General features: G+C 36.7%; 3 protein-coding genes across 4 annotated transcripts in view; 1 reads left to right on the plus strand and 2 right to left on the minus strand.

Annotated features, from left to right (window-relative positions):
• Positions 1-10252, plus strand: part of LOC6648797 (protein gone early) — a 30176-nt gene extending 19924 nt beyond the window's left edge. For both annotated transcript variants that reach the window (XM_023178936.2, XM_023178937.2), the window contains exons 5-11: positions 7345-7605; positions 7673-7824; positions 7887-8014; positions 8085-8654; positions 8721-8843; positions 8913-9416; positions 9478-10252. In XM_023178936.2, the coding sequence (XP_023034704.1) occupies positions 7345-7605; positions 7673-7824; positions 7887-8014; positions 8085-8654; positions 8721-8843; positions 8913-9416; positions 9478-9565 (1826 nt within the window). In that variant the 3' untranslated portion in view covers positions 9566-10252. The remainder of the gene's footprint in view (positions 1-7344; positions 7606-7672; positions 7825-7886; positions 8015-8084; positions 8655-8720; positions 8844-8912; positions 9417-9477) is intronic.
• Positions 4679-5852, minus strand: LOC6649055. Its single transcript, XM_002070873.2, has 3 exons — positions 5838-5852; positions 5065-5773; positions 4679-4990 (listed from the first exon to the last, which is right to left on the minus strand). Exons 1-3 carry the CDS (start codon positions 5850-5852, stop codon positions 4695-4697), a joined length of 1020 nt encoding a protein of 339 aa, XP_002070909.1. The 3' UTR covers positions 4679-4694.
• Positions 10253-10412: 160 nt separating the features above from the next.
• LOC6649056 lies at positions 10413-17510 on the minus strand. The gene is made up of 3 exons (XM_002070874.3): positions 16510-17510; positions 10819-11388; positions 10413-10754 (listed from the first exon to the last, which is right to left on the minus strand). Exons 1-3 carry the CDS (start codon positions 17508-17510, stop codon positions 10646-10648), a joined length of 1680 nt encoding a protein of 559 aa, XP_002070910.1. The 3' UTR covers positions 10413-10645.
• Between the last annotated feature and the right edge of the window lie 52 nt (positions 17511-17562).

Raw genomic sequence — 17562 nt, forward strand, 5'->3', positions numbered from 1 at the left:
GTTTATGCAAATTGAAATCTTTAAGCCTATGACTATGTCTCTTGCTGCTGCTGCTGCTGGGCTCTTCTCTGTCTTTAGAGTCTTTTGAGTTGACCTAAAATTTATTCAAATTAGAACTAGCTCAGCATTAGTTTGTTGCGATGCGTTTCTGTCCCTCTCCCTCTCTTTCTCTCTGTCTCTCTCGCTCACTCTGGCTGCTCTCTGTGTCTCTTCAAACTGGCTCAGTTTGGATAGGTTTTTGGCATTGCTGACATTGAACTTGAATACTGAATGCACAGCCTTGAAAGTATTATATGTATCTCCCTCTCTTTCTTTGTCTCGTTTCATATATATTCAATATATATCTATATAACTATCTGTCTATAATTCGTATTGGCCTGTATTTAAATGGCACTGTATATCCATCCATTCATCTACACACCTATTACCTAAGGCGACATCAATCTCGCATAGGCCCAAAAGGCACAACTTGAAAATTTCATCTATACGAATTATCTATACCTATTTCTTGTTATATCCATATAGAATCTAACACAAACTTGATGTAATTCACGAGAAATGAAACATTTCAAATAAGTGATGAATATATATTCATCTTGCCACATCAGTTTGTATAACATTTTTACATTTCTAGAGCTCTAATCGACAATCTTTTGCCCCGACTTGATATACTCTTCGTAACTGAATGATTTAGTTAGTCAGACTTATGGGCCTATATGTATAGGAAACAAGTTTGCTTGGGTTTTTCTTTGCTTCAACATAATAAATTTGCAAATCTATAATAGTTGGCAAGTATATATTTTAATATAGATTTCTTTTTTATGACAAATTTGTTGAAATTCATTAAAATTTTATATGAATAAACATACATATGTCATTTGAAACTTTTGGAAAAAAAATTACAAATTCCAAAGACTTTGTGACTGAAATGATAAAGTCTAAGAAAATTACAGAAAGCTCAATTCATGTAGATACTTGAAAAATTAATTAAAAAAATGTCTTGGAACATTAACAGGGAGAAATTTAGTTATGCTGTAAACATTTTTGGGAGTCGAGAAAATCAGAAGTTGGAAACCCAAAAACATGCTAACCAAGCGGCTATTTTATCGCATACCTGAAGTGTCTCTTATTAGATATAATTGAAACTCTTGTTGAATAACAATTTAATTTAGGTCATACTCTTTTTATTGAAATAAACATTGTAGAAATATTATATATTCACATATATTGTATACATATATTGTATTGTTTTTATGGCATGTTTGGCATGTTCATTATCAAACGGAACAGAACTGTATCCAAACTTCCCGTGGTCATATGTGAATGATTATGATCTTGATCTTAAATATTTTCCTTAGAGGGGCCTCTCTCGATGGGACAGTGGCTCTTTTATTTTTTACTAAAGAAATAGCAAAACAAAATATCACAAAGTTCTATACCAAAATATTATCAAAAAATTAAAAGATTTGAGTTTTAAATTAAATGTAATAGGAGTATCTACTAATAACCTAGATTGACCAAATCGACTATGATGTATGAAAAATAGTGATTTTCAATATATCATATGATTAAATTTTGAATAAAGTTGGCCCCTTTTGGTGTGCATTATCATTGAGACGAACTTAATTTTTTAAAAGTACCATTGAGCCTTAATTGGTATGAATGGTAAAAATGTTTTCAAAATAAATGTTAAATTTAAATGAAGTTACAAATATTTCCTAACTTACAAGTATTGACAATTTTTTAAGAGTTTGGCACAAATTAATTGTAATTGCAGTATATATCTTATTCAAAGCGATGCAAAAATATCACAATAACAATTTTATCTTTCAATTAAAGCGCTCCGTTAGGACCTTAATAATAAAATTTAAATTTTTTAAATTTTATTAAAGGACCATCAGGTTCTTGCGAAATATTGAGGTTTTCGAGTTACGAATTAACGAGACTCGACATTAGTATCAAAAATAATAAAGCACATTGAACATTTAAAACGGAAAGAACTACTTTTTTACTTGTTGGGCTTGGCATTTGAATTATTCAAAATAGTTTATGGATAAACGCAAAATTTAATTATTTAAGTAAATTTCATTGCTTCTTTATGAATTGGTTGATTTTCCTGGAAAATTGCTCAATTAATCAATGAACGTCCCTTTAACAATATCGGGCCTGAATCGTATGTCGAGTGCAAATATTGAAAATTAAACTTAAATTCAGAGCCTCGCTCACTTTTTAATTTATTTTTGTAAACGATTTTAAAAGAATCCATAAAATTGCCAAAAACACATATACGGGGAACGTTTAAAATTAACAGTGGAAGAGAAGCCCAGGACGGAGCGTCTTCTTCTTTCAAATTTTGATCAATTGAAAAACCCCATGAAAATTAATAATAAGCTGTATATGTGTAAATTTGACTGATTCCTTGCAGCAATTTGCAGAAAATCTTCTTAGAAACAAAAGTCGAATGCCTTTTCAGTCATCTCCCCAAACATACATATGTACATGTTTCGATAAAAATAGGAGTTTTCAATCTGTCCCATTGGTTAAGCCAAATTTCCATGCTAGAACTTATGTATTTCCCTTCCAAAACGGATATCGAACTGCCTGATTTTGGAAATAAGTTTTTAAACTATGAAATATAATTAGGCCATAACTGATTACAATTCTATTTGGAAAGTCAAGTGAAAATGTAGGTATTTTTAGTTGCAAAAATTTGTAATAGAGAGTTTTCTTAAGATGGTTCTTTTAGGAAAATCCCATGATGTATTGAAGTAGCTATGTATTTTCATTCCCTTTTCAAGTTAAATGCCGTATTTGTGTCTATTGGATGCTTAACCAACCATTGTGTCATGTTTTTATTTTTGTATTGTTATTTTTTTTTGTTTAAATAAGAAAAAGAAACAATACCCATTTATGGTGACCGCTAAAAAATTTTGCACTCTGAGTCAGACATTTAGCTGAGACACAAACCAAAAATATGCTTGGACATTCACCAGCTGGAGGTCGTCCATCTTCCAAAAGAAGCAACAACAAATGTTTAAGTTTCTATGCCAAAAAAATAATAGTGGTAATAATAATAGTAATAATATAAACAAGAAGATATAGAAAAACAAAAAACAACAAGCCACAACAACAACAATAACAACGAAATTGAACCCATAAAACATAATTTGATCGAAAATGTGTGGAAGCAGATTGAATTTGAATTTGAATACATATAAGATATATATATAGGTATATATATATGGTATATATAAAGTATATTTCTTATTTGTTAATGGGATTTATTAGCTTTGATTGATGATAGACAATAAACAAATAAATATTTAATAGAAAATGCATTTGATCTTATTTTCGTTCATTCTCTCGCCTTCACTCTTTGTCTGTCGCTGGGTGTCTGGGTTTTACTTTTTCTCTAAGGGCATCTGATGAGATTGGAATCGAAAAATGAAGAAAAATGTTTAACAAAATGATAATTATCAATTAGGCATTCCATATCCATAATTTTAACATTCGCATTGGAACGAATCGAATCGGTTCGGATCGGATCGATCGGCGGCATGCTGTGAGTGGGAAATTTATGTAACATTTTATTAAAGTTGACAGGTTATAGAGGAGACGACGACGACGATGATGAAGAAGAAGAAGGGCACCGACGACGCCTTCGGGGGTCGAGGGACAACAATTTTCGTTGTTGTTGTTGTTTTTTTTTTTCTTCACATTTCAGTAATTTTACATCTTTTATTTTGTTTTTGCTGTTTGCCAGCTACCGTCTGTCGTGTAGCATTTTGTTTTTCATTTTTATTTAGTAGGTGTGATTAGCTTTATGCTAAAGATCGCGCTAACCCATTGTTATGCATATTTTGATAACAATCTCGTTCGAAAATTCGATCGATCGGAAAGATCTCTAAGATCTAATGTCTGGTATATATATTGATTATAATATTAGTTTATCAATTGCGGACGCCAACTCTTCTTACTTCTCTCTTTTGTTTCTTGGGGTGTGGTCTCTGCTGTGTTTCAGTGATTCTCCTAGTATTATACATACATACATATATCCATATATCATTTAATACTTTCTGGTATTTTAATGCATTAGCTGACCTTGTAAAATTGATTTTGAATTTTTTCTTTATATTGAGTTTCTTTTTTTTTCTGTTGACTTTTGATTTTCATTTTTAAGACGCTAATTTATTTACCAGCTATTGCGGTTGGTGGTGCTTTGTGGTTGGTGGCTGGAATCTGGATTGTGTCAACTTTAGTTGACTTGGTTGCCTTTGGTTGGTTGGCCAGTTGGAAAGATCGGTTATGAAGAGCTTGCCAAATAGTCGTGAACATCGATGACTTTGATGACAACAAAATGTTGCAATTGCAATCTCACAACTAATAGAAACTCATTATGCTTGGTATTTTTTTTTTTGTTTAATTTTTTTGAATGCTTATACAAGTCCTTAAGTTTTGTTAAAAAAAAAATGCACGATATATATATATATATTAATGCGAAATCAAGAATCTAATCCAAAGGAAAATCGCAAAGTTTTCTACACATTCTGGCCATAATTATGTAAACCCATTCCAAAAGGGAAGACAATAATCGTTTGTAGGCCAAAGAATTGTTCCAAAATAGTTTAAGAGCCGGCAGTGGGATGCAAGTGTTGTATTGAATGGATGATGGATAGCTTGGAAGATTAGAAATTTTACTTTCTTACTGGCTTGGCTGGCAAATAGGTGACCTGGGCATTGGTGCCATAGCCGGCGGTTCCACTTGTCTCAATCACCTGACGGCTGCTGCCTTCACCAACAATGCCGGCCAAATTGGCATAACCAGCATCGGCAGTGGGCACACCACCAGTGCCAACAATGTTTATGGCTCCAGAATTATCGGTGACCACACCAGAGGCTCCGTTGTCACCCAGACTATTGATGACCGAGGAGACAGGAATGATGCCCTCATCGCTGGTCTGGGAGCTGCCACCCAAAGCATCATAGTTGGCTAAAATGAGAATGGAATGGCAAATGGGGGAAGTTAAAGATGGTTGACTCGAGAGATAATTGCTGGGCACTCACCTTGAATGGTCTGCTGGGCATGCAGAGCCTCTTGTGGTGTCTTGTACTTAATGAAGTAGACCTCGGGCTTGTGGTTAACTGGACGCTGGGTAACCACTTCAGCGCTGACATCCAGGGCGTTCGACTTCTTCGAGAGCACATAGATGGCTGTCTTGTCCTCAACTGGAGCCACATTGGCGATAATCTTGGCCTTGCTGGTGGTCGATGTGGGTGCATTGATAAAGACAACACGATAGTTCTTTTGTGGCCTGCCAACATTCACATAGCGGACAATTTGCTGCTCATCATGATCCTCGGGAGCGGTATGAATGTAGAAATGCTTTGAAATCTGAGCGGGTTGGAAGTTGGCCAAGTGGCTAATGTAAGCTTCCTGTTCGTTATAATTAATGGATGGACCCGGATGGATGCCAGTCAAGCCAATGTTGTCGCTGCCTTCAATCGACGCGGAGGACGAGGACGAAGAGGAGGAGGAAGACGAGCTGCCGATGTTCGAGTAGGATCCGCTGCCCGTCAACGAGCTATATTGACCAATACTGGGCACTGAATTGTAATAATTGGTGCCAGCTGCTGTCGGCTGATAGGATGACGTCACAGTCACTGGTGGTGCCACAATGTTGCCATTGATTCCACCGGCCTGGTAGTTGTAACCCACTTGGGGACGTGGTGCTGCCGAAACATTGCCCAGCAATGCTGCCACCAAGAATACTACCTAGAATTACAGAAAATTACAGAATTAGAGATGAATCCGTTTGTAGATATTTCCACGCACTTACCACAAACTTATTCATGTTCTCTATATGATATGACGGACAAAGATCGGATCGGATCGAACTGTTACCCTGAAGCTACTGCACTGAATTGATGCGCTATTTGGTCTAAACTGTCACCTTTTATACCACACGAATATGATTTTAATTGAAGTTAATTAAAGTGGTTATCCGTCTTGGTGTTTGGCTCTTGTCTCTGCTTTGATTTGCAATAAATTGTTATAAAAACAAAACAAACCAAAAAATAAAAAATAAAACTATAACATGCCCAAAGTCCGGCTAGCACGGATTTTGGTTTTTTTCTTCCAAAACCATCTTTTTCAACTCTTCGTAATAATAATTTTGGCTTTTTAAACAGTAGGCGCTAATTGATAATGCAAACAAATCCAAAACTGAAATCACACAAAAATTTCTATGCATGATTTTTCAATGATATAGTCGACTTGATGTTAAGGCTTTGACAATTGCCAAAAACGAAAGAAATCAAAGAAATATCAGCTAAAAACTTATATTAAATCGCTTTAAATTATCTCGGACATATGTAAGCGGAAATCAAACTGTTGAAAAGTTCTTTAAGGCAAATTAGGAAATTCTATACCGGAATCACCCAAGACGAAATAAATCTTCTCCAATGAAAATATCTAAAAAGTTTTCTTACAATTATTTATTGCATAAAAAACCATTAGTACTTATTGAAAGAAAGATTATTTTCTTTACTCTTTCAAAGGGTTGTAACTTAAGCAAACAGTTTAAGATAGACTACGTTTATAAATATCTAATTTAAGTAATGAGATGAGACTAAGAGCTTGTAGAGGATCGTATGGCGTATATTTATGTTTATTTATATTAGTCGCAATTCTTTTTCGAGATCGTAACAACAAATAATTTCAATAATTCAAAATTCTTAAAAACCAAGACAAAATAAAGGGGCATATACAGAAACGCTGTATGAAGAATCATTACTCTCCTGAAATATCAAGAGATTGGGGTACATATCTTCCTGTGTGAGTTTTATATATAAATTTTTATTAAAGAGCATATGCAATTCGTTGGAAATGTATTTTGTTCTTTCACTTTATATTCGATAATTCATTAAAATTTTATGATTGCAAGAGGGCGCCCCGAAATTTCCAAGAGATTGCAACCAAACATTTTAGCGCTTTTAATTGTTATAAACAGCCAAGATCAGAGCCAGTATGTGTATATACATACATATATACATATGTATTTGATATATATGTATGGTCATATATATATTTATGCATTCAAGTTGACAGTCATAAGTTTTAATCCAGTTTTTGATTGGCAAAAAAAAGAAGAAATTAAATTTCATGTCTATGATTTTGGGGAATTTCATTAGCATCTTTAAATGCTCTCCAAAAAATCCCAAGAAGTCAGCCGGCTAGCTTGGCCGGTCATTCCCCGTATCGCTTGATCGTTTTAATATATAATAATAAAACGGAAAACAAAACCGCCTGATACCAATTGTTTTACATTTTTCCTTTCTCTTTAGATGGCTGGCATGCTTTTAGCAATAATCGATTACAACATTGGGAATATAAACGGGCTCTGGTGCATTTGCAGGCCAAATATGGCATATTTCCGTATTATCGTGTCAGTGTGGAGAACGGCTATAACAGTCCGCACGATTATGTCATTACCCTGGATGAGGGGGAGATTGGTATGCCGGACAAGTATTTCTATAGCAGCGGCGCCGATGAGGAAGTGGTGCGGGGCTATAAACTTCTATTGCGCGACTTTGCCATCAATATGGGTAAGATTGTCATATTCTTTGATCTTGAGAATAATTTATGATTTACACACATTTTGCATCACATTAGGCATTGTGTCACGTGAAGCGGATCTCTTTGCTGATGATATTTTCCACTATGAGCGACGCATTGTGACTCATGTGGAGGGTGCCAAGGCCAGTGGAGATCGTCAGCTGAATAAACTAATGCGTTTGGCCGAATTGAAAAGTATAGCGCCATCGGTAAGAACCAAGTCCTCTAAGCTTCTCCAATGCACTAGATCATACATGATCTTCTTTTACAGCTTCCCATTATTGAGTCGCTGCAGGCAATATTTCCCAATACAAAAATCACTGAAGACACCGAAGTTCTAGTGCGAGATGTTGAGGTTTTCCATGAATTGTCCACTCTGCTTTCGACATCTGATAAGAAGTTAGTACAGTAAATTGTGAAAAATATATCTTGGATGGATTTGTCTAAATTGTCTAAACTTTTCTTCCAGACCCATTAATAATTTCATCATTTGGTCTCTGGTACGTCAAATGCTGCCCCATCTGTCGCGAGAATATCGAACTCTGGCCGAGCATTTCGATCATGCGATTTATGGACGAACTGCGAGCTATCCGCGCTGGTTAATCTGCAGTAAAGTTGTCCGCGATTGGCTACCCTTTGCTGTGGATGCACTGCAACAGCAGCCGCCCAAGCAGCAGTTTGAGCTTAGAAATGGAGGCGAAGGAGGAGGAGGAGGAGTAGTGGGGCTAAACAAAACACAGGGCAACGAAGAATTTCTGCGCCTCATGTTCTATAGCCTGCGCAATCAATTGCAGGATTCACTTGAGCAGGCCAGTTGGCTGGAGACTTCGGCCAAGCAGTTTCTCAAAAAGAAACTTAGCGAAATGCGGCTACAATATGGCATACCCAATGAGATATTGTATCAGCCCAATTATCTCAAGGACTACTACAATGAACTCATGCTGAACAATTTGTATTTTGTGGAGCATTTGGAATCGATTTGGACATTCCGCCGATTGCGTATGGAACAGAAGCTCAAACCCCTTGGCATGGAGGATGCGTAAGTAGACCTAAGATAATCTCATCTTATATTCGTATATATCATAAATTCTCTCCTCTTCTATAGCATTGTTTCCGAAATGTATACAAGAAATCAGCCGCAAGCCATTGCGTACTCCAATAAATTGAATATGCTGCTCGTATCCCCGATATTAGCTGGCTCCAATTACTATGACTATCGATATCCAGTGTATGTATATGTTGTGTTTGGATTGCGATTTTCACTCATTTTGACTTTCTCTCGTCTATTTGTGTTTAGCGCCCTTAATTTTGCTCGCATTGGCTCGGACATCTTGGAGACATTGATTGAGAATTTCGCGACTTTCCTTCTTCAGTTCAATGCCCAGAGTGCTGATCTAAGCGATGCAGTGCCAGAAATAAGATACGCTCAACCAGATGTGAATTGTTTGGCAGCCGGACAACCACCACACTTGTCCCATGAACTGGCCGAATTGTCGCCAAGTGCTTTAAAGAGTTTCCATGTGACACTGAGTGCAGCAAGGACAGCAGCGCGAGCCTTAAGCTCATTTGTGTCGGCCATCGATGCAGGCAGAGCCATCCAGGGAGCCGGCATCGATCAGGCTGGCACCTATGAGACATTGGGTTTGACTAAGCGTCTTAGAGTGCCTGGACTGCGTTCCTACAATGAGAATGAACTGTTCACTTTGGCCTATATGCAACAGCATTGTAGTACGGCCATTGCGGATAAGGATTATGCCAGAATTAAGCCGCATGTTGAGCAACAATTGGCAGAGCGGTATCTGTAAGTAGTCAGTCTAAACATCTAATCCAAATAATCAACTTTGGTTTTTCTTTTGTTGCAGATTTAATGCCTCGTGGCAGCATATACAATTCCTGCCGCACTCAACCAATTGTGCCGCCTCTGAAGTGAGCTGCTCGAATTTGCTCTAAGAAAGGAGCTTCTGGGAGCGTCCTTTTGCCTGGGATACGAATTAATTCGATTTTTGCTTGTTGCCACGTTGTACAATTCCTTAAGACATATATATTTATTGTACTTTTTTTACATACACAAACACATACACACACACACACCCACATACGCACGCACACACTGATAGACAGACATACATATATCTACACAAAGACACACTCGCGCACTAGTTACTCTAGATTTAGATTTGTAAGAATTTAATTTAAATTACAGCATAAATAATGCGTGTTTTTTTTTTAATTCAATGAATGAATGAAACCAGCCACTGTTGACATCACTAACGGATACCCTATCCCATTTCCCTTCTACTCTACACTCTCAAAGACACTCGGAGGAGCACATTAAATTTACTCTTTAAAGAAATTGTACGAGTAGATTATATACTTATCATGTATACGCGCATACCGAATGTGTAGTAAGAAAATGAAATGAACGAACGAACGATCTATTTCATAGTTTTCTAGTATGTAAACTAATTCTAATAGTTAGTTGTATAAGTTACAATGTTACCTACATGGACCCCCTTGTATAAAAATTTGAATTTAAATTGTATTCCATTGCTTCAGAACAATTATAAGAATGACTTGCTAATATATATACCTATACCTATGATATATGTATATATATATAAATACTTAACATTCAAACATTGAATAAGCATTTTCTTTGTTGCCTACTTTTCGGGTTGTGCCAAAAAATGGCCATTTTGATAAAATGCTTTACGTTTCAACTGTTTTTCTGTTTAGTTTAACATGTACATCAACTATTTCTCTTTCTTTTTCGTTATTGTTTTTAAATTGTACAATTTATTTAATTTGAAAATTAATTTACATTTATGTAGTTACTTGCTTAAATTCATAGTGAATTGTAGTTTTGAATTTTCTCAATACGTTTAAATTACTTTCACTTAGACACAGGCAAATTTGTGGTACTTCTCAGTTCTGCGATCAAATAAAACTTTCGATATGCTAGACATCCTCAATTTAAATGTGTATAACGTATAGTTATTCAGTTGACAAGAGGTGAAGGATAGCCAGGGATCACAGATGCGTTTCGCTATCCACAAAGTCTTTGATATAATTTGCCACACTTCGATTGAACTCGCCATCGATATTGTCCACAAGGTGGCAACTAATATTTTTGGCCACACTATGTAAAACAATTGCATAATATTTCGCTTTAGTTGGATGAGAAACGTTGTTGTCCTACTTACTTGGCATACAGTTTCCAGGGTTCGGCATTATGGGGATTATTGTAGAGGCAACTACGCTGACATTGTGCTCTAAACTGATAACGTTGCCCTATCAGTTCTTCAATGCTTTGTGCAGAAGTATCTGTGTTTGATTGCCCTTGTTGGCTTATGTTTGGATCTGTTTCTGGCACCTTTTGAGTTTTTTTCATTTCTGCACGATTATGTTTGGCCCGTAAATCACTTATGCGTTGCTTCTCCGCATCTAGTTCAGCGCGTTCTCGCATTGCCCGCTCTTGGCGCTCATTCAGAGGCTTTAGAGTGTCATTCTCGTCCGCATCTTCATCTCTATCCGCTTTGGCAAGTCGCTTCATTTCGGCTTCCATAAATTCCAGAACCATTTTCTCATCTTTGAGCTCCTCCTCTAGGGTGCGTGAGAGGTACATTTGTCCATTCGGTTCACGTATGATTTTCACTTCCTTGAAACGTATATCATCGGGTTTAAGTTGCTGATGCAGCTTCTGACGCTCTTCCAGATATCGATGACCGGCCCAGAACTTTTCGCCATATGGCGAATCGCCAGGATTTAGGGGACTACACAGACAAAAGCGCAAAGTGGAAACATATCATTAACATATATATGTATAAAGAGTTATGGGGTAAAGTAGTTAAAGGAGGCTATTAAGTTTCATATAGACTGCCGACACGCAATTTTCGCGCTTTGGGAATTGCACACTAGTCACGACCTTTAATGCCCCTCCCCCCACACTCATTCCATTTACCCCTCCCCATCCAGCATGTCTCAAGGCCAATGTCAAAAATAGGAGACCAACCAAAATACTAAACATGAGTTTGCTATACTCTAACAATAGGAATTTCTTTAAATTTCTTTGGGGTTTGGATGTCGTTTAGAAACTTAAGAGTTCTTTGAGCTGAAATTGACTCTCTTAATCCCACAAATATCTATAGCTTTGATTATATTTGAACTCATAATTACCTTGTTTATTTTTTAGTTCCAAGTTGTAAGCAAATGTTTTAAACATTTATTTGTTTTAGCAGTGTATGCAAATGTCATTCGATTTTGATACCTCGGCCTATAGGGTATATCAATTTGCATCGGTTATACAAATTATAGGTATATATTTGCTTTTTCTCTTTCTTTTTGATTTACGCCTAACGAGCTGAGTTGTTAAAGTCGTTTATTGCAGTTGCAAAAAATTGCAGCGATATAACTACCTACTATATTATATATATGTATATAATGTGCAATCACTTGGAAACTTGTTTGTTCATACAAATGCTTTTAACTTATATATATATTCAAATAAAAAGAAGTCGGCTGACACATGTATATCCATATAATTTGGGTGGTCCCTCATGGACATTAGAAACTATTAGCCCTACCCTTACATGGTTAACCATTCATTTAACACCTATGTATGAGTCGCATCAATGGTTCCCCAGGGGAGGTGGGTGGGTTGACCACTGTAGGGTTAAATATCATTTTCGGCCACCCCAAAAATAAAACCCACCACATTAATATGACACAATCAAATTTGGAAATGGAGAAGCCAAAAACACACACAACAACAAAACGAAAAAAAAACTGAAAGAAATTCAGTTGAAGAATTAATTAATAAACACCGCGGCAAGAGCTATATAGTAGCAGTATGATGAGCATTGCCGATGAGGCAACCTTCTTTTTGGCATACACACATATGTACATATGTGTGTGTGTGTGTGTGTGTGTGAGTGTGTGTGTGTGTGTGTGTGTGTGTGTGTGTGTGTGTGTGTGTGTATTTATATAGATAATGGGCAAGAGGCGAACATGCGAGGGTTTCTCTTACGGGAAGAGGTGCAAACTTATTGATCAAACAAATAAAGCGCAGCAGCAAAACTTAACTAAAAAGAACCAGAAATAGAAAACAACACAAAAATAAAATGGAAAAAAATAATACAAAATACGAAAGGGCAAAGCAAAGACGTTTAGAATTGCAAGCTATGTGGGGTATATACATACATACATACGGGTACATGTCATAACGCCCAGTGTCATAAGGCCCATGGGCTTTATGTCGCAAAAATGTGTGTCTTAGCGCCCATGGGCGCTAAGACACTTTTAAATGTGAACTAGCGCCCACTCCAAAAACGAAATAGCGCCCGAGGGCGCTACGACACAATTGAAGAATATTCAATAAAATATTTAAAAAATGTAATTGTTTGCCCTTTAATCGTGTCATAACGCCCATAAAAAAGTGAAATAAAGTCCGGCGTGCTTTATGTCACATTTAAAAGTGTCATTGCGCCCGTGGGCTTTATGTCGCAAAATGTGTGTCATAAGGCCCAAGGGCCTTATGACACTGGGCGTTATGACATGTACCCCATACATACATATACATACATAGGTATATATAGATTAGTTAAATGCAAACGAAAATTCCATTTCATTTAGTTGCCGATTAGCGATCATAGTATACGATTATGCGACCTATTCATACCAGATAAAAATTTGACGACTTATAAATACTAAGAAATTTATTATTTTTAACTATTTGCAATTCGAGCAACACTCGGGAAATAGTTTTCTTTCGGTTCTTTTTTTGGCGAGTTAGTTAGTCAAACTACGCTGAACTAAATGAGTGACTGTAGATAATGCGTAAGCCTCAGATGTCTCCACCATAAAAATTGATAAGGCAGTAAGCCATACGATTGACAGCTTCTGACAGTCTTAACAGAACGAAATATATAAACGTACATATGTATACTATTAGTATATGTACTTATGTTAGCTGTAATTATAATAATTTATAAATCGAAATAGAAGTTTAACTAAAAGTGTTAAACAATGGGCAAATCATTTTATAAGAGAAAACATAAGCCATAACACTGACAAAGGCTAATATTTTGATGACTTTTGTATACTCTTTGAATTAAAGTATTTAATTATTTATAGCCTTTTAAATATTTCCTTTTAACCAGTGCCGGATAAACCCCGCGCGGGCTAATAAGACAAATTAGAAGATCACTTTTCAATATGAAAGTTAGAACTGAACATTGTGTTCTTTGAATTTTTTAACAAGACTTTTTAGTTACTCTGCCTTAGATATGTATTTTCCCCAATTTTGAACCAATTTTAAAAAAGTTATATCGATAAAGTATATGCATATATAAAGTTAAAGCATGTTTTTACATAGATTTTAAAATTATTCTATATTTTATGCCCATCATGAGTCATATTTTAATTGCAGGTTAGAGTTTGTTTTAGGTAAAAAAAAAAAAAATTATTAGCCACTTCTGCTGAACTCCCAATATATAAACTTTAAGAGATAAGATTCCCTCAATCTATTACTTTATTTACATTAGCCCTATCTATGCTATAAAAACTAAAGTCTTATTTGCAGTGTTGGATTAGCCATATAGCAGAATTAGTAAATACCCCTCACATTTGGGGGCCCCACGCTAACAGAGATATATGATCACTGAAAATATAATGATATGGTGAATATAGTAAATGTATATGAAAATATAGTAAATTTACAAAAATTGAATTTCTGAAAATTCTTAAAAAGTTTTAACTTTGCAATTTTATAAATTTGCCAAATATGAATTCATTTTCGAAAGTTATAAAGAAAAGTATTCCAATAAACCTGAATTTTATGAAGCTCTATTTTATACAATTTCATGAGTATTTTCAAAACTCATGTCGTTGTTATCAGGTTTGGATTATATCATTTAATCTGCATTCAAATCTCGAAATTTTTGTCAATTTTTGCAAGAAAATTGAGTCGAAGTCAATTTTTGTTTAATATCCAAGTATTTAATTAGCTAAATTGTATTTTAATTAATATATAACTTTTTGTAATCAATTTGCCAAAATACAGTCTCAAAAACATTGTTGTTTTTAACCGACCTTTCATGTTCTAACTTTCACATTAGAAAGCGATCTTACAATTTGAATTATACCGAAAAGATATACATATTTAGGTATTTGGATCGCTAAAGGCACCGCGTTGACTTAATTTGGCACTGAGATTTTTTAAATTATTTGGGAAATTAATTTACGCAATGAAACTGCATTCGAATTTCTAAATAAATTTCAAACATTTTCAAAAAACTACAAATATATGTATATATGATAATTAAATAAAAACTCATCAGGCTTAAAGGAGTTGGTCTTTGATATAAAAACACTAATCTTCTCATTCCATATATCATCATAGTTTGTTCTTCCATTATGTCAGATCAATAGTGCATTTTAATGCAGTTTATATGATCTAACTTAGCTAACTTATAAGTTAAAAACATAAATGTGAAGAGGATGTTCTATTCTTGTGAGAGCTTTAAAATGGGCTTAAATATTTATATCTTACAAAAGAGTTTATTAAATTAAATTCCGATGCCGGTTAAAAAGAGTTAAACGTAAGATAATCGAGTTGTCAGCACTTTTAATATACATATGTATGTATGTAGCTCCTATATATGTACATATATACTAGATTGTATTGATCATTTAAATAAAAATACCCGAATGGTGACAAAAATAATAAACATAAAAAAAAGTTGGTAGCATTAGCTTCGCATAGCACTTGGTAGTAAATAGACTTCTAATCGGCAAACGAAAACCAAAACAGTCAATTGAGATATAGAGAGAAGGGCAAACAGCTGAGAGAGTGAGAGTGCGAAGAGAGTGCAATAGAGAGAGAGAGAGGGTTAGGGAGGCGGAGAAAAAGTAACACAAAAAATTTTCGCAAACGCTAGCGAACTTGGCTTTTTAGGTTTTTGGGAGTCGTTGCTGGGTGAGTAACTCCCCAAGCCCCAAGCAGCGCAGCCGATGGCAACAGCAACAGCAACGTCGACTTCGACGTCAGCGACGATGGCGTCAGCTGCTGTCAATACACATACACACACACACATTCAAACATAAATCCAGCCAAATGAAGGTATGTATGTGGGAGAAATATATAGAGTGAGAGAGGGAGCACTCCGAGCACGCAGCTGACGATGACATCATTTGGATTCACAAAGTTTCTTCAAAAACCCGTGGAGAAAAGGGTATATTCATTCTCTCAATAACTTTGCCACACATCACTACACACTGAACATGCCCTATGAGATTCTGGATCAAATGAGCTTAACAAATAATGTTTGCTTGATAAGTCCCTCATCTTCGCTCTTGCACACTCCGAACCACTTGAATAGAACACTTTAACCATATCATTGTAAGCAAATGGATTTCGTTTCTAATCACCAACTTATTCTCGAACTTAATCTCAATTTAACAAATAATGAAAAGTAATAGTTTTTAGAAAATTTGGAAAACTTATTAAAGTTGGAAATAAACAAATGAAACTTTTCAGCCTAAATTACTTTCCCGTATGATTTGAAAAATTGTCAGCATTAATGATTTTATACAATATCAAAATGTACCTTTCAGAAATAATGATTTGAGGGGGGTCTGAAATTTTCTATTTTTCTCATGAAAAATGAAAATCCGAAAAGCTTAGTTAATTAATTCTAAAACTATATAATTTCAGTCTTTATAAATTTTAAAACCAAATTCAAGGGGGCCCTATTCAAATGCCAAGGAGTGTAAAGTTGTATGAAAACTTGTCATTTGTTGGTTCTTGCATCTGTTGTGCTTTTTGGGTTCTTCTAAGTTTAAGATTTTGGGGTTTATGGGGTTTTAGGGACTTAAAGATAGGGTATTATACTCACAGCATTTGCAGCATCATGCGCATGGTTTCCCGGGATGGATCGTGACACGGTGAACTACGTAAAATATCCACAATGCCTTTGTCATGTTGCTCGGCTCGTGACAGCAGCTGGACTAGGGCATCCCGTTTGGCCTGTGGCAGTAACTGAGGATTATGGACTAGCGGCACATTGGGCAGGACGGGAACTGAGGAAGCAGTTGCCTGTATAGGTCGGGGACTGCGACCGGGACTGGAGGCTGGATGTCGGCGCAATGACTCCTCATAGCTAATGAACGAACCAGTGTGCACATCGAGAATTTTAAGGGAACGCCGCGCCGTCTCTGTGGACGAGACTGTGGATGCCATCTCTAGATTGCCACCACGACGTGCACTCATCATGGGCGACGCAGCTGGAGCTGGCGGCATGGGACGTTGATCCATGGGTCGACGCATCGTTGCCTTACTGGAATGGGCTTGGTTTGATCGGCGGCGCCGTGTATGGGACACCGGATCGTTGCTCTGTTCGATTTGATTGAGCAACAACTCCAACTGCTCATGAGCTGCGGTCAGCGGTTTATTGTTCTTGTCAGCAATCGGCATCCTTGATGTCATACTACTAATGCCCGGACACAGATGACTGTCCACTTTGGCCTTGACCGACCTGAAACGCGTCTGACGTGGCGTCTTAGTGGCCGCCGCACTGACAATGGGTGCCACATAGCTGCGACCAAATGCCGATCGAGATGTGGCTACGTTAGTCCGAGTTTTGGCTATCACATCCCCCCCACCGCCACCCACGAGCGTGGACCCGACTCCCGATCCATGACTATGTTGTGGTCTCACCACCGCCAAGCTTTTCCCCGTCTTGGAGCTCTCTGTGACCCATTTGGCTCTAGAGAACTTCGTTTGCTGCTGTTGGCCAAATGTTTGTGCGGCATCGCGGCGCCTGCGCGCCCCCATCTGACGACGACGCCCCATACCCTCGGACCTCAGTTCCTGGTGCTCCTCCATTGGTGTTGCCATTTCTCTTGCTTAGACGTCCAACGCCAGCGACAACGTCAACGTCGGCTGCGAC

The sequence above is a fragment of the Drosophila willistoni genome, unplaced genomic scaffold (genome assembly GCF_018902025.1).
Source record: "Drosophila willistoni isolate 14030-0811.24 unplaced genomic scaffold, UCI_dwil_1.1 Seg143.1, whole genome shotgun sequence".
Lineage (NCBI taxonomy): Eukaryota > Metazoa > Arthropoda > Insecta > Diptera > Drosophilidae > Drosophila > Drosophila willistoni.